The sequence below is a fragment of the Protopterus annectens genome, chromosome 1.part2 (assembly GCF_019279795.1).
Source record: "Protopterus annectens isolate FY-2018-M chromosome 1.part2, PAN1.0, whole genome shotgun sequence".
NCBI classification, from domain to species: domain Eukaryota; kingdom Metazoa; phylum Chordata; order Ceratodontiformes; family Protopteridae; genus Protopterus; species Protopterus annectens.
Genome location: NC_056727.1, coordinates 554,924,049 through 554,949,266, shown reverse-complemented (window position 1 = coordinate 554,949,266; position 25,218 = coordinate 554,924,049). Strand labels below are relative to the sequence as shown.

General features: G+C 44.6%; 1 protein-coding gene across 3 annotated transcripts in view; it reads left to right on the top strand.

Moving 5' to 3' along the window:
• The window catches only part of ATL2 (atlastin GTPase 2), a 1,083,407-nt gene that overhangs the window by 563,337 nt on the left and 494,852 nt on the right, over positions 1 to 25,218 (top strand). For all 3 annotated transcript variants that reach the window (XM_044057663.1, XM_044057671.1, XM_044057677.1), the window contains exon 8: positions 12,027 to 12,119. In XM_044057663.1, coding sequence (XP_043913598.1) covers positions 12,027 to 12,119 — 93 coding nt within the window. The remainder of the gene's footprint in view (positions 1 to 12,026; positions 12,120 to 25,218) is intronic.

The window sequence follows — 25,218 nt, the reverse complement described above, 5'->3', positions numbered from 1 at the left end:
TCAATTACCTACACATCCAGTCTATTACAGTACAAAGCGGTAAATTACCATCAATATTAAAACTATATATTTAACAGAAATCTTGGTATAGCCTCTCTTCTTTCTTGTATCAGTATTTCAGTGTTTAGATTTATATCCTTATCTTGGACAACCATTATTTTTGGATGGAGACTTTTGCAGTGCTTTCGCCTGTGCTTCTTCAAATTGGTCTCATTCTTTCAGTTAAAGTTTGATGGTGGATTATATGTGTGTTTTTTGTATTTATATGGGATAGTACATGTATTGCCATAAAGATTTCCAGGTACTCAATGGACCATGTGGTTAGAGTGTCTAACTTTTAACTCCAGGGGGACAAATTGGTCATCAGGTTCAAAGTAAAATGGTAAATGTTGATTGGTGAAATGGGAGACGATGTTGCTGTTCATGTGGGTAGCAGCTAAAAGCTTCTGGATAAAACTTTTATAAGAATTGTAAGGCTTAAGATTTTTAAGTTTTTATTGCATAAACTTCAGAAAGACCATGTAGAAGGCTTGCCATACACTGCTGCGCATTCGTCCATGTACACCTTTGATTACATGATGCCTGTTTTGACTCAGTGAAATTCAGTGAGGCAACTGGTCTGCAGGTCCCTAGTTAAGGATTATTACGGATATTAAAAATTAGTTTAAAAAATTCCTACAACCTGATATTTATTTTGGTTAGGTGAAACCTGTGGGTTTCTTTAATTTAAAACATTTTTATTCAAGTTCCTATATGCAGGGATCAGCTTGGAAACCAAGGGTTTAGCTTAAATTCCATACCTTTACCTGGCACTGTTATTCAGAGTGCGACTTGGCACGCTTTAAGGGACATAAGGCTGTGTGTGTGTGTGTGTGTGTGTGTGTGTGTGTGTGTGTGTGTGTGTGTGTGTGTGTGTGTGTGTGTGTGTGTGTAGCTTTACTTGGGGACCTTGTATTTATGTAAGTGTAACTTTTTATAAAAGTGCATTTTTAATTAGCCACTTAAGTGGACTTTTTAAGGCATACTAAGTAGTGCTGTGGAGTTTTTCACAAGGTGTGTTATGGCGTGTGTGTGTGTGTGTGTGTGTAACTTTAAGCACCAGCAGGGCCAAAAGTAGTACATGCTTGTTGGGTATACGATATTTGGGGTGATTAAAATTGGGCAAAAGTAAAGCCCCAATGGTCTGGGCTTGATACTTAGGGCCTTAATGGCCATTATTTTTATAGGGACATAGCTCCATCTGCTCCTGAGAGGTAATGTGGCAAACAGAGTTTGTTGTACTATTACCTGCATTGTAATTGATTGTATTAACATCTCATTTATTCTTGGCAGACTGTGGAGCAGTCGCTAATTTAGAGTTTAATGTTTTCTGGGATTTTGTGTGTGGCTGGAGATGTGCTAGGAATGAGACAGTACTGATTTAAAAACAAATATTCAAGGGTAGGCTGTACCTGTGGCTGAAAATATACCATTCATTTTTAGGCATTAAAGCTTATCCACCCACCCACCCATCCATCCACAACCCCTTTTCCCATTTTTGCACATGGGGTCAGGGTGTCACTTCAACAGTGGCTATCATCTACAGCCATTTTAAACCACCAAGTGGCTAGCCTTGCCCTTGGGAGGTTACACCAGACCATATTGTGTCATGGATCCTGGCAATAGATGATGTATTATCCCATGAAAATCTTGAAAAAAAAACATGAATAATAATCCACCTTTAGCCTTGAACTGAAAAAAATTAGACAGATCTGAAGAAGCATAGTTCGAAGTACCGCAAAGTCTCCATCATAAAATAATGGTTGTCCAAGATAAGGATGTAAATCTAGATGCTTTTTAAAGTACACATCACAGTACTACAAGAAAGCAAATAGGCTACCCCAAGATTTGTTTTTGTTAAATGCATGGTTTTCATATTGATGGTATTTGATTGCTTAACACTACAATAAATTGGATGTAAAAACTGAAAGACTAATAGTCACAAAAGTTTTAAGCTTTGTAAGGGAAGCACCTTCCATGGCCAACCCCTTGACAGGGCCTCAACTCCACCCCCTCCCAGTCGAGGCCACGTCTAGGGAGGGATGAGCCGAGGGAACGCCCCCATTTCTAAGTTGCGTAAGCTCATAAGGATTCTTTGACCATTAGATTTGGAGCAGTGCTCATCTGTCTCAGCAGTCCACAAACTGCTCCTGAGATTTCCTCAACTTCAGTAGATTAAGTTTAATAGCTTCTGTAATTTTCATCAGACCTTCAAAAATCAGGATGGAGGTTCTCCAAATAAGAGCACCACCAGGAAAATAGAAAGAAGCTGCCTTGGAAATCAAACCCACCCTTACAGTGACGAGATACCATCCCTAATCCCAAACAGGCCAGATATTTTCTTATTTTTTGCAGTTATTCTCACCCCCTAACCCTCTAGGAAGTGAGCATGATTTTATCTCCAGGAGCAGCAGAACTGGGAGGCATATTTTCAGATTAATAATTCTTGATAATAGATTGCACTACCATAATACCAAGTAACTTCTGTAAGGTCAAAACAGCATATTGCAGAAACAAAAATGTTGAAATGGAACTATTGAAGGAACATTGTAAATGGGCTCTTGTAACCTTGTACCGACAAATATGGTGATATGCAATACACCAATACACACAGACCAGGCAGTGTCTGCATTTACAAGACACTGCAGTCACAGAAAGGATATCACATCCTAGTAGTGGGTGGCTATCTTTGTTTGAGAACCTGTAAGAAGAAAATTGTATCAGACTTGTAAATCTGCCAGTAAATGGGAAGGGAGAGTGGTGTCCTCACAAAGTGTGGTCAATGAATTAGTAATAAAGACCACATAGTGATCATGCCCCAGAGGTAGCTGAGGTAGAGGAATGTGTGTACTGCACAGATTTTCACTTAAAAGCAGGAATGTCAAGGAGATATGCTCTCTGTAATGGTTAATGATGTAATAGTGTTGATAATGGAGGCTTCACTGATGTAACCACGTGGAACACTTATGATATATCCAGTACACAGGTTGACAAGAGTAGAATTTCCTCTAGATCTGGGCAGAACATCACATTAGACTCTTTAGATGTGACTGTTTATGCTTTGAAGAGTAGTGAATTGGTGCAGTGTTCTATGCAAGATAGGGACTGTAATGTGTCTGTTGTGGTGCTTTCTGCTGAACAAAATGTAGATTTAAGTTCTGCAACCGTTTGGCTTATGGACAGCACCTTATTCACAAAGGAAAATGTCTGTTGCCAGCATTACAGTATTTATGGCTTCTGAATTACTTGGAGGGGCAGAAATGCTTTTCCTGTGGTGCTGTCTGATATGACACAAGTCATTGTGTCTGTATTTTGATGTAGCAAGGTATCTACAAATTGTTTCATTTATTTGACATAACATTTGCTGTCAGATATTTTCTTTGATTTTGAAATGGCCACTATTTTCAGTATACAAAGAAGTGTGTTGGTGCAATCAACAAAGGACAGTGTTAGGATCAAGGTACAGCAGTTAGGGTTTAGTATCTTATATGTAAAGTCAATCAAGTTTCAATTGGAAGTCAAAAAATGTGTGGCCCTTGTTTTTCTCCTAGAGGGTTTGGTTCCTGAAGTACAGATTTAATGCTTCACAGAGGTGTACATGGGTGGTGGGCCCCACAAGTATGCCATGCATACTGCAATAGAAGCTTGTTTTCCACCTTTTTCCTGTTGCCTTTTGGAATATTTCAGAATAGAATGAGCTTTGCCTTCCGAGGACCCAAAACTTAGTGGGGGCATCGTATCCTAGACTGTATTGCTTGTTGGGCCATAGTGTATGTGATTTGAATGTTTTAATGGTCACCCTCATACACAAGCAGAATAGGGTGGAAGCGCTTAGGATGGAAATTAAGTGCAAAACTGCCACCTTTTCCAAAATGTCGTAGATTGGAATTCTGGAGTGCACAATTTTCAAAGGTACTGAGGAATGAGGAGATGTATGTCAGGCTAACTTCCTCATAGTAGTTGCATTACTGCTGAAACTGTGAATAAGTTTATGCTATGGATGCTGACTTCAGTTGAGATGTTTTCTTATGGTGGTAGACTTTCAGAACTAGCACGATTACGGCAGCTGTGAGTAAGTGAAAGGTATGAATTTCTCAGTACTCTTCCACAGTAACCCTCACAACTTATCCATTGTTTATGTATAACACAGGTACTAATGTTTTATTGTAATTTTGTTTACATTTGGGTTTCCTTTATATCCACTTCGGGAGTACTTGAGGTTTGAGTTTAGGTTTTGAAGACGTGTTTGCTGTGCACTACACTTGCTCCTTGAGATTGTAATAGTAATTTGTTCATTCTGGATACTACCAAGTGGTGAATTTTCAGAATGGGTCTGCTTTAATTAGACACAGTTGATTGCCGTAGTACTGGTGTGTGCATTCAGATGTCGTTTTGTTGCATTGTATTGTCATATTTTCGGGCTTGTGGTGTTTCAAATATTGTTTACAGTCTAACATTGTTTTGATGTTCCATTATTCAGTTATTGCGGTCATCAGAGCCAGATACAGCACTAGCCAACCTAGGTGGCTGCCTAGGGGCCTGTGTTGGCTTCACTGTAAAATAAAATAAAAATAAATACAAGCATTTAGTTGTCCATAAACACAGCAGAGCATTAAGACCTGATAGGAGACGTCTGTAAAAGAACAAGTCCCAAAAACCTCATTACGATGTTGTCCTAATTTCATCTTAAGAAATGCACACTGCTTTGAAGTAGGAAGGACAGAGTAGCCAAGAAAACAGATCTTAACATGCTGCAATGCAAGTGGAGGTAATATAATTCCAAGATGCAGAAGGAGCTACTGTACAGGGTGATAACCAGTGAGTGCAATCAATTCCATTTTCTCCATCCAGTGAGTGACATAAGATACAGGGTTTGATTACCACCTTTGAGAATGGCTAGACTTAAAGTAGCTGACAAGGACAGCTGGCTACTTGCCTATGAATCTGTAGTCAGTATTGGTCTTACCTTCCTTCAGGAATATTAGTGACAAATTCTCTCTTCCAACCTTCTTTTAGCTTATTGCTTTTTGCAAGACAGTACTTTATTTTGTGGATGTTGCTTTGCTTTAGAGCTGTCAGGTCAGTGTCACATTTATTCAGTGCTTCTGTTCATTCCACATTTTGTCATTTGTCTTTGTAGAAGTCTCTTAGTGTTCCATTTATCTTTAATACCTCTTCCTACATCCTACCAAGTTTTTCATTTACTTTTGCTCTCTCCATTCTTCACTGGTTGGGTTCGGAACCGATTTTCGGTTCCGACTCTGCCATATACAAAAGCTCGAGGTCTTCCACTAGCTCGTTACTGAATCCTGTATCCCAAAGTCTCCTCAGATCTTGTTTGCCGCTAAACAGATCGGGTGCTTCCGTATTGGCTCTGGCTAAGTGGGAAAACGTTTTATTCGTTATTAAACATTTTTCTTCTTTCTTATTGTAAACTTGGCAGTTAGTGTTTCTAAAACTAACTGAAATGGTAATAGAGTTTGTTTTTTGCTTCTGGCCATTGTTTAACCGCCAGGTCTTTGTTTCATAGGTTCATACTAGGCTATCTGCCCTAGGGCATTTATAAGCCTAGCCAGAGTTGTGTGGCTTTCACCACCCCTTAGGTTGAAGAATACTATACCCATTAGTTTGCCGTGCCTCTGTCCAGCAGTGATACAGAGATGATCCCCGGGGTAAACCTACGATCTCCCATCCACTGGTCAAGATTCCTCTTGAACAGAGCCAGCGAGGTGCTCTGTCTCACATGGACCGGGATTCTGTTCCACAGCATAGGGAATCTCTGGGTGATGAATCTGTCCCTCCAGCACATCCTATTTATATCCGTGTTGAGGTTTAAGTCTCTTGCTCTTGTGGCTCTGGTGGATTTGGATTTTTTGAGGTGGAGCATGTCCATTAATTCCGGGTTGGACATGGCCTTGTATGTCAGGCACAGGTCACCTCTGAGCAGATGGTATGCGACTGAATAGAGCTGGAGTTTCTTCAGTCGGGCAGCATATGGCATATTTTTGAGCCCCTTTATCCTTTTGGTGAGGAACTTTTGGGGTCTTTCCAGTTGCTGCAGGTGTCTGGTAAGACATTCCGAATGGGGCATTCTACTCAATCATTGGTCTGATAAGTGAAGAGTACAGGGGAACAGTGACCTCCCTTGATCTGGATGTGAATCCCTTCATAATCAGGTGGGCAATGTAGAAGGTCCTCCTAACCACTTTGGCAATGTGAGTGTCAAAAGAAAGGTTACTGTCAACTTGGGTCCCCAGGTCCCTGATAACCTCTTCCGTGCTTATTGGATTGCCACCTATGTGGTAACTTGGGGTCACCTTGTTTTTACCAAAGGGTATGACTATACATTTTTTTACCTTCTCTGTTCTGACTTAAATTCTCTCCTTCAAGCCCATTTTTAGTTAGAGGGCTTCCTGCTGGTTTTTCTTGTTGATATACAAGTTTTAGTTAATTATTGTTCCATTTTAAAATTGTCAGCTCGTTTAAATTATAGGGCTGACGTTGCCCGTTTGAATTAGAGGGCTACCTTGTTTCTTCCCTTTCTCTTATCACTAGGCAGCTTCGTTTAACTTTGAGAACTGCCACCCCTCCCCCCTTTCTGCCTTGATTGTTAAGGTTGTTTTTTCCTGTTATATATATATATATATATATATATATATATATATATATATATATATATATATATTTTTTTTTATATGTGTGTGTGTGTATCAGAATCAGCAGAAAAGAGTAAAGTGGTATCAACAGATCTGAAGACTGTTGGGCCTGTAAAATCTCCTTCATTGGCACCTGCTGCATCTGTGCCAATGGAGTTTGAACTACAGAGCCCGGTCCCCAGAATTGGAGCCGGTTACTCTTATTCTAAGGTTCCCTATACTACAAACAGATGATCTGCTCCCCCCTCTTGGTCCTTCAGGAGTCTTTCAGATGTGGATCGGGTGGTGCGTAGACTTTTAAGGACACCGGCGCTGGCCAAACTCCTTTTGGCTCCAACTCAGAGGGATTCGGAGCCAGGCAAGACTTCCCCTTCGACATCAATTCCTCATCAAAGCCAACCCGTGAGCTTGGAGCCGGAATGCCTGGAGCCGATTGTAGTGGAACCAGTAGTGCTAATACTTATTCCGGCATCTTTGGACCAGACGTCTGCTCTGACATCCTTAATTCTGTCTGAACTCAGAGTGTAGGAGCCAGCGCTCTCCAGTCGGGTCCAGGGAGGAGAGTGATCGGAATGCTGTTAGATCTGAACTTGCCTCTTGGGGCTTTGTCGTGGGTGAACTCTGCTCCTACATTGGCCTCGGAGCCAACCCTCCTGGTCCTCAGGATGCTTTCTGGTTCTTTGGAGCTGGGGGGTTTCCCCTGATCAGAGGCAGGGGGCTTTCAAGGTGATGAGGAGAGTGCGGTCTCCTCAGACAGCTCCACTCTCTGTTCCCATCATTCTTCCACCTAAAGTAGTCTGTCTCAGCACCACACAGTCCACAGTCATGCGGAGACCCTAGGCCTCAGGATACCCCATTGGGTGAACCCCTCTCTTCGAAAACCTCTCCAGAATACCCTTCTGAGGAGGTCCCTCACAAGAGACTTTGCAAGAGGAAGCATTTAGACTCCCCAGAGGAGTCTCTTGCTCGTAATACAGACCTTGATGAGTCGGAATGGACCCCACGGCCACCCTCTGAGGATGTCTCCTTTGCAGGTGTCCTGGAAATTCTTAGGCAGAGAGGCAACTGGAAACTGCTGGAATCCCATCAACCCTTCTGAGGAGGAGTCTGTGTACCTGAAAGCCTTTAGGTCTCACCCTCCCGCCACTTGGGTGTCTCTGCCTTTAAACGAACTTATGGAATTAGTGGAAAGACATGGGAGTTGCCAGATGCAATTGAATCTGTTCCTCAGAGGCCAAACAAGTTTATTACCGTGCCGTCAGACAAGGATTTCCTTACCAAGGAACTTTCGGAGACATCTTCATCTATCTGCTGAACAAGGAGTATCATACGATGGACAGATATAGAAAACGCACATTCTCTTCAGAGACTTTTGCACTCAGATCGATGAATTATCTAACACACTTTACTAGGCTACAAAGAGATCTCCTGAAGGAGCTAGGAGATGGTCTCCAAGGTTCAGTAACTGCAGGGGTATCGGATAAGGTTTCCTCTGTTCTCCACCTTAAACTTCATTGTTAACGCCTCCATGAGGCTCATTTCTTATGCAGCAGATGGAGCGAGTAGAGCGGCAGGTTCAGGAATTTCCCTAAGAAGACATTCCTGGATGCGCCTGTGTGACTTTGCGGAACCTTTTAAATCTTCCTTTGTTGGCTCATCCTTGTTCAGGCCGAAAGTCAAGGACACACTTACCAGGTGTGAGCAAGAAGGAAAAACTCTCTGCCATAGGAGTCCATTTTTCTCTACCTTCTAGACCTTACCCAAAAGGTCAAAAGGGAGGAAAAATGTGGTTCCAAAAATTCCAGAGTGTTTCCGTATCTAGACGACTGGCTCCTAACTACTAACACAAGTGAGCGACACCCCCATACAGCTTTGTTCTCACCTGGGGATCACAATAAATTATGAAAAATATGCCTTGTTGCCATCTCAGTGTATCATTTTTATAGGAGCTGATCTAGATACAAAACAAATGATGGCAAAGATTCCCACCAAAAGGATTCAAGTCCTTCAACAGGTCAGAAATCTACTTTCCAAGAAAAAGTACAAGTGCGAACCATCCTGAAAGTCTTTGGTACCATGGCAGCAGTAACCTTGATACCGCTGGCTCACCTACATATGAGAATTTTGCAGTGGCTGCTGTTCACTCAGTGGTCCATGCAGGACCTACCCATGTATCACCAAATTATGATGATGGAATCTTGCAAGAAATACCTTTGTTGGTGGCTTCATTCCACTCATGACTCTAGGTCGACCTTTTTTTCCACAACCGCTAGCCACAGTGACCACAGAGGCTTCCCAGATAGGGTTGTGGGGGGGATTATCTGGGAAGGGCAGTCCAAGGTACTTGGCAGAATCCTGATGCCCATTGGAGATGAGGGAAGTGCTTATGGCGTTGCAAGCATTCCAACTCTCTCTTCCACTAGGAGCTATTGCAGTTCAAACAGACATGTCAGTTGTGTGGTACATAAACAAGGAGGAACCAAGTCTTACCCCCTCTGTCAGGAGGCCCTGAGAGTATGGCAGTGGGCAACCTCTTCCCAACATTTTCTGATAGCAAAGCACATCCCGGGGAAATCCAACATGATAGCAGACAAACTCAGCAGAGTGATTCTAATGCCTCAAGTGGTACCTAAAATAGGAAGTGGCAGATCAAATTTTCCATAAGTGAGGCCAGCCTTACTGCGACTTTTTTGCCAAATGCAGCAGCTACTTTGCCTTGAACCCCCCCCCCCCAGGGGAGTCACCAAGGGATGCACTTGTACACAATTGGCATCTGGGCCTCCTCTATGCCCTACCCCCTTTCCATTGATACCCAAAGTCCTTCAGAAAGTGAGCTAGTTGGGAAGGAGCCTAATACTAGTCACCCCGTACTGGCCTAGTCAAATAAGGTTCCCTTTTCTTTGGCCTCATCTCCAGGAGGAGCCGTGGATTAGGGACCCAGTTCCAGACTTCCTGACACATACAGCAGGGACACTTCACCCATCTTTTCAAACCCTCAAGTTGACAGCTTGGCTGCTCCAGTTCCACACATAGCCAGCTTCCCTGACATTTCCCCATCAGTGAAACATATCTTAATCTCCTCTCATAAGGCCTCAGCCAGGAAATTATGCATGAGCAAATGGAAGAGATTTTCCGTTTGGGCACTGGATAATCACATCGACCATTTCTCTGCACCTATATCCTCAATATTAGAATTCTTGGCAAAGCTTTTTAATGAGGGTGCAGCTGTAACTACTATTTGAGTTCAACTAGCAGCTATATCAAACTTCCATATAGGTGAAGGGGGGCCGAATGTAATGTCTGACAGACTCTGCAAGGCTTTCCTGAGGGGTATTATTACTGAGACCACCCATCAAAGACCTGCCAGAGCCATGGGACCTACTGTTTGTTTTATCATGTTTGATTCCCCCCCCCCCCCCCCCTTTGAACCTGCATCATCCTGTGATCTATAGTTTTTGACTTGGAAAACAATTTTCTTGATTGCCATCACTTCTGCTAGATTTGCAGAACTGCAAGCTTTATCGGTAAAGACCCCTACATGATTTTCCACAAAAATAGAGTATCCCTTTGAAAAAAAAACATCTTTCCTACTAAAGGTATGCTCGGAGTCTAATTTGACTCAATCCATAGAACTCCCAGTCTTTTTCCCCACCTATGGCAACAAGGCAGAATACATGCTTCACCAGCTGGATGTGCATAGGTAATTATGATTCTACTTGCATAGGACAGAAGACTTTAAATCCAACCAGTTATTTGTTTCATTCTCAGACTCTAAAAAAGGTGGTCCTGTATCTTAAGTCCACACTTTCAAAGTGGCTATCAGATTGTATTATTTTTACATACAAATCTCATAACAAAGACTTTGGTTTTAAAGTCAAAGGTCATTGTACAAGAGCCATAGCAACCTCTTCGGCTTTCCGAGCTAGACTACCAATTGACAATATTTGTGCTGCAGCTACATGGGCAAAGCCACATACCTTTATCACTCATTACAAAGTGGATTTGGCCTCCAAGAATAGGTCCTCTGTTCTGAAGTATATTCTCCCGTAAGCCACCCAAGAAACATGGTGCTAGGGATGTTGTCCCAACCAGTGAAGAATGAAGACGAGATAGGACAACAACACAAAGAAGTTATGTACTCACCAGAACGTTCCATGTGTGTTGTCCAGCTCTTCTTCATTCTTACATACCACCCTCCTTACCCCCAGCCTTGGGCTCCTGGAGGACCCAGAGGTTACAATTGGCAATTAATGTGCTCTGACCTTCTTCAGTACTCTATAGCTTTATTTGATACCTATTGTTGCATCAGCAAACCGGATCTGAGGAGACTTACTAGAGGATGATGGAACAGGACATTTAGCCACGAGCCAGTGGAAGACCTAGAGCTTTTGTATACGGCAGATTCTGAACCCAACCAGTGAAGAATGAAGGCGAGATGGACAACACACATGGAACGTTATGGTGAGCACATAACTTCTTTTTTTAATGCCCTTTCTGCATGGATTGCAAGCTGCATTGCATTTTGCATCTGTATGCTAACTAGCTTATGTTGTCAGGTGTCATTCTATAACTGGTAACTGCCCTTTTTCTGCTTGCTTCAGATTATTTAAAGTTAGTAGTTTAATCTTTATTGCTTGCCTTTACTAAGTATTACAGATTGTTCGTTGACTGCATGAGTGAAGCTTCCTTTGAAATACTTACATAGCCAGACCTTCTGACTGCTAATCTGATAACTGTCATGTCTCTTGATACTATTTGTTTTAGCTATTTGTGAGTGGTTGTTAGGAATTCTACCCACGTGTGTATTTCCAAAGTAAAAGTCTTCCTGTCATCTGTTCAAGAGGGCCTAATGCATTTGGTACTGTTTATCTGGCTTGTCACCCCCCCCCCCAAAACCTAAGTGGGTTTCCCTTTGTGTGTTGTGTAACAGAAGTTCCAGCTGTGAGTATTGCAAGTTTGATTTTTTTTCAGCCTTGTTTCTTTTGCTTGCAAGTATTCTCCCCTTTGCTGAAGTGGAGAATGATCAGTGGAGTTGAGTCCAAAAAATGTATGTTCTTTATGATGGAACTTAAGATTACAGAAAGAGCCAGTGTGAGGGAACCTCTTGGAGGTCATCTGATAAGTAGCTGTCCTTAATTCTGCAGAAACTTCCCCAAAAATGGTAAATGGCAATATGTGCTGTAGCATACATGCTTTATCAGTGTAAAATTTGACCTCTGACACATCTACCTTTAGATTCTAATAGAGGTCATGTTAATAAAGTATATGGCAATGTAGAAAGAAAACTTGTGTAAAGCTCAAAGCTGACCTTTTCCCCTTTCCTTTACACAGACACTAATGCTGCTAATTAGAGATTGGAGTTATCCTTATGAGCACAGTTATGGCTTGGAAGGTGGAAAGCTGTTCCTTGAAAAGCGATTACAGGTAAATAGTTTTAAGCTTTTTTTTGTATTCTCATTTAATAGATGTGTTTTGCATGCTATGAGCTGGCTGTAAGTGGCCTTTTAAAACAGTGAAGCATGCAACATCAGTAGTTTATTTTTAGCTAAGAAAAAGCCAGCACTATCATCCTGCATGATGTTATGTGATCCTATCTCGCCTACATTCTGACTGATGGGTTCGGAGCCGATCCCTCGGCTCCGACTCGGCACGCTTATGCCAAAGAGCGAAGTCTCTTATTGGCTGAGCTTACTATATCCCAGGATGCACCACTACCAGTCCCCCAGATCTCGTTTGCCGCTTCCCTGCGAAGACGTGGTCTCGAGCTGGCTGGGCTGAGTAGTTATTATTAACTAACTTTTTCTGTCAGTTTTTTGCTGTTTTTTGTCTCAAAAGCTGTTTTAACGGCTAACGCTCTTATTGTGTGTGTTTGGATTGTGAAAACTTGTTGTGTGATTGGGTTGAGTTTGATTTCGGCCCCCCTTCATCTAGGGCCTTCCCGGTCAGTCAACCCTTCTAAAACTTTACAGGGTTTCAGAGTTCCCTGTCATTTGCGCTATTAAGCGATAACTGTAAGCCTATTTTTTTAGGTTTGTCATCAGTAAATCAGTAGTTGTGTATTTTCCTGTCAAAGTTACTGGAATTGTTTACTATAATGTCTCAGACTCCTAGGCCTTCGGGCTTTAAAAAATGTTCAAAATGTGGTTTCAAAATGTCTATCACAGACTATCATTCGCTCTGTGTGTATTGTTTAGGTGCAAAACACTTGCAGGAGTCATGCAGCGTATGTCACGCTTTTTCCTCAAGGGTCCTCCAGGAGAGGAAAAATAAATTGATTCTTAAGGGGTTAGTTAAACCTTCCTTTGAAGAAGCCTTGGCATCCTCTCCTTCTCCGGCTAAAAGAAAGGCGTCGGTTCCGACCAGTCCGTCGGATCCGACCGCCAAGGGACATAGGGAGGCCTCTCCTTCGGCTCCAAAGACTTGGAGCCGAGGTCGGAACGGTCTGCCTCGATGCCACCAGTATCGACTCCTCTGGCTTCGGAGCCGATGGCTGGGGCATCGAGAGGCGGGTCACCTTCGTCGGCTCCACTGCTCTCGGAGCCGACAAGGGTCGCCCGCTCAGACACTTCCTCCTCGGCGCCGAAGTCCACCTCGGCACCGATGGAATCTGGTGTATGTATTCCCTCGGCGCCGATACTCATCGAGTCGCCTCGGAGCCGGTCCCCTAGCCCTTTGGGGCCGTTGGAGAGGCCGTCTCGAACCCGTTCTATTTCCTCTCGGTCTTCGAGAATGTCAGATTCTGATATAGACAGGGTGCTCCAAAGACTGTTCCAGTCCCCAGTCTTCCAAAAATTTGTTTCGGTTCCGACCCAGTTGGCTTCAGAGCCGATGACCTTGGCCCACCCCATTGCCATTCCTCCTCCGACTGCTTCGGCTCCGTCGGAGCAGGTGCTGTTGGAGCCGGTGGAGATCTCAGGGTCGGCTCCGACCCTTACTCCAACCCGGGCCTTCGGGTCCGAGTTTGGTACGCGGACTTCTTCGGCTGGACCCGGGGTGATGTTTCGGGACCTATGCTTTCGGTTCCGAGCCTCCCCCTCGGTGCTTCGGCTGCGGGACTTCCGTCGGCTATCACGGCTCCGGAGACCGGACACTCCCAGGATTCTGGGGGTCCGGCTTTCAGGGCCATGAGGAGTGCCTTGGCCAAGTCTTCTTCGGCCATCTCTCCAGCTTTACCGGCACCTTCCCTGGGCGTGGAGACTGGGTCTTTGGCAGTTCCCCTGTCCGTAGTCAGCGGAGCCCCGAGGCCTGAGGTTACCCCCAGTGGGGGTTCCCCTCCTCTTGAGGGTTCTTCGGAGTTGTCTTCGGAGGAACCCCCAAAGAAGAGATCGTGCAAGAGGAAGCACGTGGACTCCCCCGAGTCTATTACATCAGACACTGATATGGATGATGCAGAGGGATCCCCGAAGTCGTCCTCGGATGATGTCTCATTTGCAGACATCTTAGAGATCCTCAAACAACGAGGCGGCTGGATATCCAAACCCCCCTCTGCAGACGAGTCAGTGCTCCTCAAGGCCTTTGGGGCTCAACCCTCCGCCTCCTGGGTGTCTCCGCCCTTCGACGAGCTTCTGGATTTAGTTTGTCGAAGGGCGTGGGAACATCCAGATACCGTGGAACCAGTCCCTTCTCGTCCAAATAAATTTTTGTCTGCTCCCCCCGAGAAGGAGTTCCTCACTAAAGGCGTGGCTGTAGATGCCATGGTGGTGGCATCTGCTACACAACAGGACGTGGCAGAGGCTTCAACGTCCGTCCATCCTCCTAATAAGGAGTCTAGGAGTATGGACAGGTACGGAAAGCGCACCCTGACTTCAGCGGCCTTTACTTTAAGGTCTCTGAATTATTTGGCACATTTTACCAGGCTTCAGAGGGATCTGGTCAAGGAGTTGTCAGATTCCCTCTCGGGTAACCTACCTGAGCAGCTAGCCCAGTCGGTTAGCTCTCAGTTGGCTATCCTTACGTCAATTTCTAACTCGTCCATGAGGCTCATTTCCTATGCGGCCGAAGGCGGTAGAGCGGCAGGCACAGGCGTGGCTCACGGAGACAAGCCTGGCTCCGCTTGTGTCAGTTGTGGAGGCCTTCAAGTCTTCCTTCACGACGCTCCCTTTGATGGGTCCTCATTGTTTGGACCCAAGGTTAAAGACACCCTTACCCGCTGTGAGCAAGAGGGAAAAACTTTATCTGCCGTAGGTGCCCGTTATTCCACTCCCTTTCGGCCTTACCCCAAGGCTAAAGGAGGGGAAAATGTGGTTCCAAAATCTCAAGTTTTTCTCCCAACAGCAGGAAGATTCCCCTTCCAGAGGCAGAGGACGGGAAATTTTTCAGGGAGACGCCGTCCCAGAGGCGGCAGAGGGCCCGCAATTCTGGAGACCGCGAGTCCTTTCGTGGCTCTTCAGCCTCCCACACGTCATGAGGGATTGCCCGGCTGTGCTGCTCGGAGCCAGTCGGGTGTCGTTTGCCAAGCACCTAAAAGCCTGGGAGTCAATCACTCAGGACAGATGGGTGCTTCGGATCATTGCCGGAGGTTACACCATCCCATTCACATACTCCCCCACCGTCCAAAAGAATCCCGGACCCACCACCCAGTCAAAGGGAAATGGCAGCCGCAGAAGCTTTAAAGCTGCTAGAAAAGGAGTCATCCAACCGGTCCCCACAGACCAGATCGGATCAGGAAATTACTCCAGGTTCTTTTAGTGCCAAAAAAGACAGGGGACCTGAGACCAATATTGGATCTCAGCAGACTGAACCAATCCGTCACGAAATCCAAATTCCGAATGGTCATGTTACAATCCATTCTCCCATTGTTGGAGAAGGATGTTTGGATGTGCTCCATAGACCTCAAGGACGCCTATTATCATATACCGATACATCAGGCGTCCAGAAGGTATCTGCGCTTCAGCCTGGGAGTCAGTCATTACCAATTTTGCGCTCTGCCCTTTGGTCTCACCACAGCCCCCAGGGTGTTCACCAAGTGTTTGGCAGTAGTGACGGCTCACCTGAGAAGTCTTGGATTCCAAGTGTTTCCCTATCTCGACGACTGGCTCCTGACTGCCACCACCAGGCATCTACTAATGGACAACCTCAAAGCCACCATCTCCCTGGGTATTACCCTGGGGATTACATTCAATTGGTCAAAGTCTGTCTTGCTGCCCTCTCAACGCATAAAGTTTATAGGAGCAGAGATAGACTCAAGATTGATGCGTCTTTCTTCCTGCCGAAAGGATCCAAACTTTACAGGGCCAAGTTCAAGCTCTGATCTCGGGATCCAAAGCCCCAGCCAGGATGGTTCTACAAGTTTTAGGCTCAATGTCTGCCACGGTTCTTTTAGTTCCCCTGGCAAGATTACACATGAGGATTCTTCAGTGGCTATTGTCAACTCAATGGTCCTTTCAGGATCTTCCCCTCAATCATCACATCATGATTACGGATATATGCAAAAGGGACCTTCGCTGGTGGCTTCAGACATCCAATTTGGATCAAGGAAAACCCTTTGTTCTTCCCTCTCCAGTGGTTACCCTGACGACAGATGCCTCCCAGATAGGGTGGGGGGGGCATTGTCTGGGCAGGCTAGTTCAGGGCTCCTGGCTTCCAGACGAAGCTCTTCTCCACATCAACGTGTTGGAGATGAGGGCTGTACTTCTATCCCTACAAGCCTTGCACAAGTTTCTTCCTCAGGGCATCATCGCCATTCACACAGACAACATGTCGGTGGTTTGGTATCTGAACAAACAAGGAGGGACCAGATCATACCCCCTTTGCAGAGAGGCCATGAGAGTGTGGGAATGGGCTGTAGCTACCAACCGCTTCTTGGTAGCGACCCACATCCCGGGAAAGTCAAATGTATTGGCAGACAAATTAAGCAGGACAATTCTCTCTCCTCACGAGTGGTCTCTAAACCACACAGTAGCAGCTCAGGTTTTCAAGAGATGGGGGATGCCGTGCTGCGACCTATTTGCAACTCCACAGAACACCAAGTGCCAAAGGTTCTTCTCCTTGATCCCACATCAAGGAGTACCAGCTATGGATGCTCTAGCACAACCTTGGCCAACAGGGCTACTTTATGCCTTTCCTCCAATTCCACTTCTTCCCAAAGTTATTCAAAAAGCTTCTCAACTGGGGTCTTCAATGATACTGATTGCCCCATACTGGCCTCGTCAGATATGGTTTCCTTACCTGAAGAAGCATGCAGTGGGCGATCCGTGGACGTTAGACCTAATTGCGGACTTGCTAATCCATCAGTCGGGACATCGGCATCAGTCCCTTCAATCTTTGAAATTGACAGCTTGGCTCCTCCACTTCCGACCTTAGTTAGAAGGCACACACTAGACCCGGAAGTTGTTCACATTTTATCTTGGGCCCACAAACCCACCACTAACAAATTGTACCTCAGTAAGTGGAAGAGGTTTGCTATCTGGGCTCAACTCAAGGGCTTAGACCCTATCACTGCTCCTGTCCCAGAGGTTTTGAAATTCTTAACATCCCTGTTTAATCAGGGATCTTCTGTCTCAACTATTAAAGTCCAACTAGCGGCTATCTCTAAATTCCACGAATCCATGGATCCTCCTTTGATGAGCAGCAGACTATGCAAAACTTTCATTAAAGGTGCGAGCCTATTAAGACCACCAATTTTTCATCCTGCACCTCCGTGGGATCTTGATTTGGTGCTTCGCATTAACATCTCCCCTTTCGAACCGGCTGCTACATGCGAGTTAAAATATCTGTCTTGGAAAACTGCATTCTTAGTTGCAATTACTTCTGCAAGAAGAGTTTCAGAGCTTCAAGCCCTGTCTATTAAGCCACCATACTTGATTTTCCACAAGGATAGAGTATCACTTAGGCCTAATCCATCCTTTGTCCCAAAGGTCTGTTCTAGTTTCTGTCTCCAACAATCTCTAGAGCTACCAGTTTTCTTTCCAAAATTCTCCAATGAAGCAGAATACACTCTCCATAAATTGGATGTTCACAGGCAATTACGCTTCTATTTAGACAGGACTCAGCAACTTCGTAAGTCAGACCAGTTGTTTGTGTCCTTCTCAGATAATAAATTGGGCCAAACCATCACAAAAGCTACTATCTCAAAATGGATCAGAGATTGCATAACTCAGGCTTATTCTTCTTGAATAAGCAACTTACAACATCTATCAAAGCTCATTCTACCAGAGCTATGGCTACTTCTATAGCTTTTCATTCCAAGCTCGCTATATCGGAAATTTGTGCTGCGGCTACTTGGTCCAACCCGCACACTTTCATTTCCCACTACAAATTGGATGTGGCATCTAAAGGACGAGCATCATTTGGTTCCACGGTACTCAGGAGTGTTTTCCAGTGAGCCACCCAGGATTCAGGTGCTAGGGACGCTGTCCCATCAGTCAGAATGTAGGCGAGATAGGATCACATAACATCTTTTAGTTATGTACTCACCATAACTTCAGATGTTTGGGATCCATCTCGCCTACATTCCTAATACCCACCCTCCTTCCCCCTGCCTTGGAGATCAGAAGAGATTGAACGGTTTTGAGTTCTACTGTTTTATCTTGTTTCATCTGACGATGTTATATAAGCAGGGTATGCATGTGTGCATGTATGCGGACAAACTAGATCTGGGGGACTGGTAGTGGTGCATCCTGGGATATAGTAAGCTCAGCCAATAAGAGACTTCGCTCTTTGGCATAAGCGTGCCGAGTCGGAGCCGAGGGATCGGCTCCGAACCCATCAGTCAGAATGTAGGCGAGATGGATCCCAAACATCTGAAGTTATGGTGAGTACATAACTAAAAGTTTTTCATATGATCCTAAAAAGATGTTGCCTTACCAGTTAGTGTACATAAAGTTATATTACTAGTTATTGTGATTGCATATCACACCTCATCTGTGCAGGAACCCTGGGGAGCTTTTGCTTGACATCTATCAACTCGGCCTGAGCTGGATCAGGCATACTTGTGCAGGGGGGCGGGGGGGGGGGGTAGTGGCATGTCAACCACTGAGGGATTTTCACCAGAAAATATTGAAACCTCTAGTGGGTGCCTGATGACTACGTCATGATTGGCTTACTCTTGTAAGTGGTGGGGAATGAATGAACATATTCATTATGCACAAGCGCCGTGCTGCCTAGATGGTTAACAGATATGGCTAATAGGAAGAGATATTGAGAGACTTTTCTGTCAATCTGTTTTCCATTGCTTGCTGTAGACCAAACTTGGTTTATTCATGTAATTTTTTTCTTGACATTAGTTTTTGCTAATTTCTCCAGCAGCAAAGCAAGACAGTCAAGTTGTTCAGTTATTTGCATGAGCAAAATAAGGCTCACTGAAAATGCTATACTGTCCCTGTAATTACAATTACAGAAGATGGAATAGATGACTGCCCTTTAGCTGAAGGGCCTTACAAGGCGCAGATGAAAAAGTCACTGTAAAGAGGAACAGATTAGGAGCTTGTGAAGACAAGGAAAAATGTGGAAATAGGATATAGACTAAGAGGGGAGGAAGAAGTCAAGCCGGCGTGTGTTTTTTGGTTGTCTTGGTGTCCTACAGTTCAGATTCTACCAGTACTCCAATATCTGTTGCAGTGGATTCAATGAGTTTATCTGTCTGGTCACTCTGACTACTGAATGACCATGCAAATATTTGGGTCCATTGTCCATGTACGTCTAAGTGGGTCATCCTCTAGTAGTTACTGTGCTGCTTTACACATTTGTCATAGGATGGTCCCCTTCACCTGCCAGGCCCGCCAAGCCATTTCATCTGCATCGTCCTCATCACTAGGACAGTTACTGAGGACATAATGGGCCCTCCAGTTCAGTACAAGGCTTTACCAAACATCATTTTGCTGTGCTTGGCTGAAGTTTATTCATATTAGTAAGGGTTTGTTATTGCCTGGCTGCTATGAAAGCTTCATCGTAAAGATTACTGCAGCAGCAATCTGTCTGAAGGACATACTAATGTTTATGAGAAATTACTGTAATAATTGATGTAGAAGTAGATCTATGCAGTATTGGTTTCCTCCCTCCATCCCCTCTGGCATCCTGAGCTGGGGTGGGGTGTTGTATCCCTTTCCAGATGCCCTTTTTCCCCTCTAAGAACCTTAGGCCTTTTCAGGTCTAGGTAGATGTGGAGCTTTGTTTCTCTGAGCTTACTGTTCCAGAGCATGTCCACATATTATTTTATGGCTGGAATCCTTAGACTGTTGCATGGGATCAGATGCAGCAGTTACCCCTGCTGTGTTCCTGGGCAAAAAAGCTCTAAAATGATGTTGGTGGCATCTACTTTTAAAAAATAATGTTCTGAAGTCCTTAGGGGCAGACCCCTGCAAGGCTGGGGGGGTGTTGATTTGTGGACATCAGACCTGTATTTGGCTGAATTCCTAGTAGTAAATACTGCTACAAAATATCTTACTTTAAAATCTACAATTATGGTAGGTTTTTACAAGGATACTTTCTTACTATGGGATCTTGATGTTTTGGAGAAAAGGCAGATACTGGGTTTTATTTGATAACTTTTTCTTACAGTTGCAGTAACCTCGGATTGAGAATACAGTAAAGGGGGTTTGAAAATAAAGCAGAGATTGTGGGGGAGCAATTAAGAATTTTATGCAAGTGTGTTCAAGCAGTTGTTTTTGAGTGGAGTGTTGGGGATTGATATATCGTAGCTAAACATTCAAATAGGTCAGTGCTGCAGTGTAGGTTCTCCAACCCCTTATGTTGGTCACTTACTTTCTTTAGGTGGACTGTCATGTCTCACCATCCCTGAGGTAGGAAGAGGAGGATTAGAGCCCACTCATTCAGATCCATCGGGAGAGCTGGTCCATTCCAGTTGATACAGTCTTCATACAGGACTTCTAAATTTTCCCCAGATTATCCCCCTTTGTAAGCTCTGCAGAAGCAAAAATTTAAGAGGAGGCACAGTGACTCCCCACAGAAGTCAACAACGGAGGATATGTACTTTGAATGAGGTCCTCTAGGTTACCCCTTTAGGGTGTCTTATTCATAGGTTCATAGGAGGTTACTAGGATAACTGCCATAGAGCCCTTACAAGCTTAGCCATATTTATCCCAGGTTATTTGGAGAGCTCCTCAAACTTCTGAGGCAGAAAGGTGATTGGTCTTCTGAACCCCTTTCCCAGGAGGAGTCTCTGTTACTCGAGGTTTATTAAACTGGCTCAGCTACTTCCTTGGTGGTCCCTCTGGCAGATGAAATGGTGGATTTGATTTCCTGTTAGGCATGGAAGGATCTGGATGTGGCAGAACCAGTCCCAAAAAAGCCAAATAAGTACATAGTTGTACCCAGAGACCATGCCCACTGGAGTAATGGTCCCTCAGCCAGTGCTATGGTGGTGGTGGTGGCAGCCACTGAAAAGGAACTTGTCAAGAAAAAGTCCTTCTTTCCATCCCCCAGTAGCGAGTCTAGGCCCTTGGACAGATTGAAGTGAATTTGTCAGCAACTTTTGCTGTCCAATCATTAAACTGTTTGGCACACACAACAGGGTTCCAGAGGAACTTGAGAGAGCTTTCAAAATCTCTTTCCAGGTCCATGTCTGAGGAGGGCAAGAAAACTGTCTTCCCAGCTGACCACACTTCCATCAATATTCCAAAGCTACAGAGGGTGTCTAGCACCGCAGTATGAGGCGTTATAGTTCAGAGGCATGCCTGGATGCAATTATGTAATGTTGCAGTGTTTCAAGACATCCTTCATCAGTGCTTTTTTTTGATGGATTTGACTGTGCTTGGACCCAAAGTCAGAGACCCTCTCCAGGAGCTGGAGCTGACAGGTTCAGCTTAAATTTCTCCCCCACTCCCCTCTCATAGTCCAAAGAGCATACCACAATCCGCCCCCAACTGTTACTATTGAACAGGTCTTCAATGCACTTTCCAAGGCCAAAAGCACTGCATTGATGGACCTAGATAACATCCCAGGATGCTTACTAAATATCATGAAACATGACCTCTCTTGGTCTACTTGAATCATTTTTCAACTGGAGCCTCGAGTCAGGTTTTGTGTCCAAGGAATGGAAGATGGCTAGAGGCATTCCCCCGCAAAAAGTGGTCCAACCACCGATCCGGGTAACTACAGGCCCATAAGTCTTGACCCGCCTCATATATGTAAGGCCATGGGAAGAATCATCATGGACATGAGTGAGAACATGGGTAATCTGTAAAACCTGGATCCATCGTGGTTTGGCTTTGTTAAAAGAAGGCTGTCCCTATTAAAGCTGGTGGACTTCTCTGAGAGGGCCACAAAAGCAATGGATGAGGGCAAGGCTGTACAAAGCTTACCTTGACCTGGGCAAGGCTTTTGATACAATACCTCACTCTGTTACTCGGAAATTGTGGACAAGCTCACTGAATTACGTATAAACCATTTATCATCTGCTGGATAGCCAACTGGCTCACTGATGGTCTATAAGGTCAAAACAGATGAGGCCATGATGCAACATAGCCTCAAATGGATATGACAAGAAACAACTGTCTAAAATATCCACCTGCCAAACATTAGTGTATGCATGTTAACACAGAAGCTGGAACTAGATCCTTAACAAAAAAAAGCTGTTGCACATAAAGGTGGGAGTAATAACTTTTTAACATAATAAAACTATCAGTATTATCTTTAAATGTTAATGGTCTCACAGATGTATACAAAAAAGAAAGAGTAGTGAACTATATTAAAAATGTGGGAGGATAGTAGAATGGTTAAGGCGTTTACCTTGCAGACACAAGGTGCAGGGTTTGATTCTCACGTCAGGTAATTGGCTAGGTTTAAAATGGCTTGCAAGGACAGTTAGCCTAGTATGAACAGTACAATATAATACAGTGCAAGTAGATGTGCTACTGGATACACATTTGGAAAGTAATGTGAATTTGATAGTGGTTTTCAGGATGATTATTCAGCGGAATACCTGGGATGAAGGAAAAGAGAATTACTTGTATTTAATTGCAAGGGGAGCTCCAGTAGTGATAAGAGGATAAAAAAGATAATGCTGGATTTGTAGCATTAAGGGGCTACTGGCAAGGGAGGAGGATTACACTGGCATGTATTTATATTCCATGTAAAACTGCTATAATGAAGCTTAAGAAAATTCTGGGAGAAATAATCAGCTTTCACCAGGGGATATTACATAAAGGTGGGGACTAGGTTCATAGGTTCATACTAGGCTATCTGCCCGAGGTCATTTATAAGCCTAGCCCATAGTTTTGTGGCTTACGCCACCCCTTTAGTTTGGAGAAACTATGCCCATTATTTAGCTGTGCCTCTGTCGAGCAGTGACACTGAGGTAACCCCTGGGGTGTATCTGCGATCTCCCATCCATTGGTCAAGATTCCTCTTGAACAAGGCCAGCGAGGTGCTCTGCCTCACATAAACCGGGATTTTGTTCCACAGCATAGGGAGTCTTTGGGTGATGAATCTATCCCTCCAGCACGTCCTACTAATAACCGTGTCGAGGTTTAAGTCTCCCGCCCTTATGGCTCTGAGGGATCTAGATTTTTTGAGATGAAGCATGTTCATCAAATCTGGGTTTGACATGGCCTTGTATGTCAGGCATAGGTCACCTCTGAGCAAGCGGTACGCAACGGAATATAACTGGAGTTCTTTCAGTCAGGCAGCATAAGACAGATTTTTGAGACCCTTTATCCTTTTGGTGAGGAACTTTTGTGGCCTCTCCAGCTGCTGCAAGTGTTGGGTCAGGTACATTCCGAATGGGGCATTGTACTTGATCATTGGTCTGATGAGTGATGAGTATAGGGAGACTATGACTTCCCTTGATCTGGATGTGAATCCCTTCATGATAAGGTGGGCAATGTAGAAGGTCTTCCTAACTACTTTAGCAATATGAGTGTCGAATGAAAGGCTACTGTCAACCTGGGTTCCCAGGTCCCTAATAACTTCTTCTGTGTTCAGGGGATTGCCACCTATTTGGTAGCTAGGGGTAACCTTATTTTCCTGAAGGTTATGACTATGCATTTCTTGGCATTTAACTTAAGGCCATGGCTCTGGCACCAGTTATCCGTTTCTGTGAGACCCTTCTGAAGGATATCTGTGTCGGATGTGTTTTCAACTACGGCGCCCAGTTTGCAGTCATCTGCAAACTTTGTCAGCCATAACCCTCCTGTGTTTGCTTGTACTTCGGAAAAGTAGATGCCAAACAAGAGTGGGCCCAGGACTGAGCCCTGTGGGACAGCACTTGTGACAGGCTTTGAGTCTGACATGGCGCCAGCAACTCTGACCCTGTGGGTTCTGTCGCTCAGCCAGTTTGCAACCCATCTTGTAATGTATGGGTTTACATTTAAGTTGATGAGTTTTTCAATGATACCCGAGTGGGGTATTGTATCGAAAGCCTTCGCCAGGTCTAGGTAGGCTGTATGGACTGCCTTTCCCTCATCAATGGCCTTGGTGACTGTTTCGAAAAAGTCAACCAAGTTTAAAAGGCATGATCTGCCTTTGACAAAGCCAAACTGGGTTGGATCCAAAGTCTGCAAGTTCTCTATGTCTTTATTTATGAGATCCATTATGATCCTCTCCATGGCTTTGCAGATAAGGCTTGTCAAGCTAATGGGACGGTAATTTCCAGGGTCGGTGGAGGTGCCGCCTTTGTGGAGTGGGACCACAGTCGCTGTGCGCCACTCCCTGGAATGCGTATCCGAGGCGAGACTAAGATTAAACAGCTGTCCTAACTGTGGGTTTAATTCCTCGTTGAGTTCATGGAGCACACAGCCGGGGACACCATCAGGTCCCATGGATGCTGTGTTCTTTGCCTTGGAGAGAGCAGTTCTCACCTGGGCGTTAGAGATGTTTGGGGGGCTACAATCATTTGGTATAGATATCTCTCCTTTAGGGGGGGAGAAGTTTGCACTGAACCTGTCAGCCAGTATGTTGGCAATGTCTGTAGGATCAGTAATCTTCACATCATTTTGAACTAATTCTGAGCATATCTGGGAGTTTCCTCCTAGGTTTCTGACATAGCTAAAGAATGCCTTATGGTTGTCTTTAGAGTCCTTAGATATTTTTTTCTCAAAATTAGCTTTGGATGATTTTGTGAGAGCTCTCAGCTTTTTACTTAATAGTGATCAGCGGTGTCTTACCTTTTAAGGATTTTGCTCTATCTTGTAGTAGCTTTCTCCTCTTGTTGTAGAGTTTGTTTATGGCTGGGGTCCACCAGACTGGACGCTTGCCTTTGGTACAAAGAGTCTTTGTTTTGCTTGGGATTGCCTGATCCATGCAGCCCTGCAGGTGCTGGTAGAAGGCATTTGTAAGTGATTCAGTGGTTTGAGTAATGTTAACCACCGGCTCAGGGGCCTTAAAGGAGACCACACTAGTCTTTAGAAGTGTGAAGTCTGCTTTCGAGAAGTTCTTTACTGTGGTCTTTTTCATTTCGGTGGGGCGGGATGAGGACCTCCAGCGAGATTAGTTTGTGATCAGATCTCACCAGTGAGGGGTATACTTCTGGCGTTGAACATTGTGCTCCCATGTTTGTGATGATGAGATCAAGTATGTTCTCTCCTCTTGTGGGGATGGTGACTAGTTGTTCCATGGCATTTGAGTT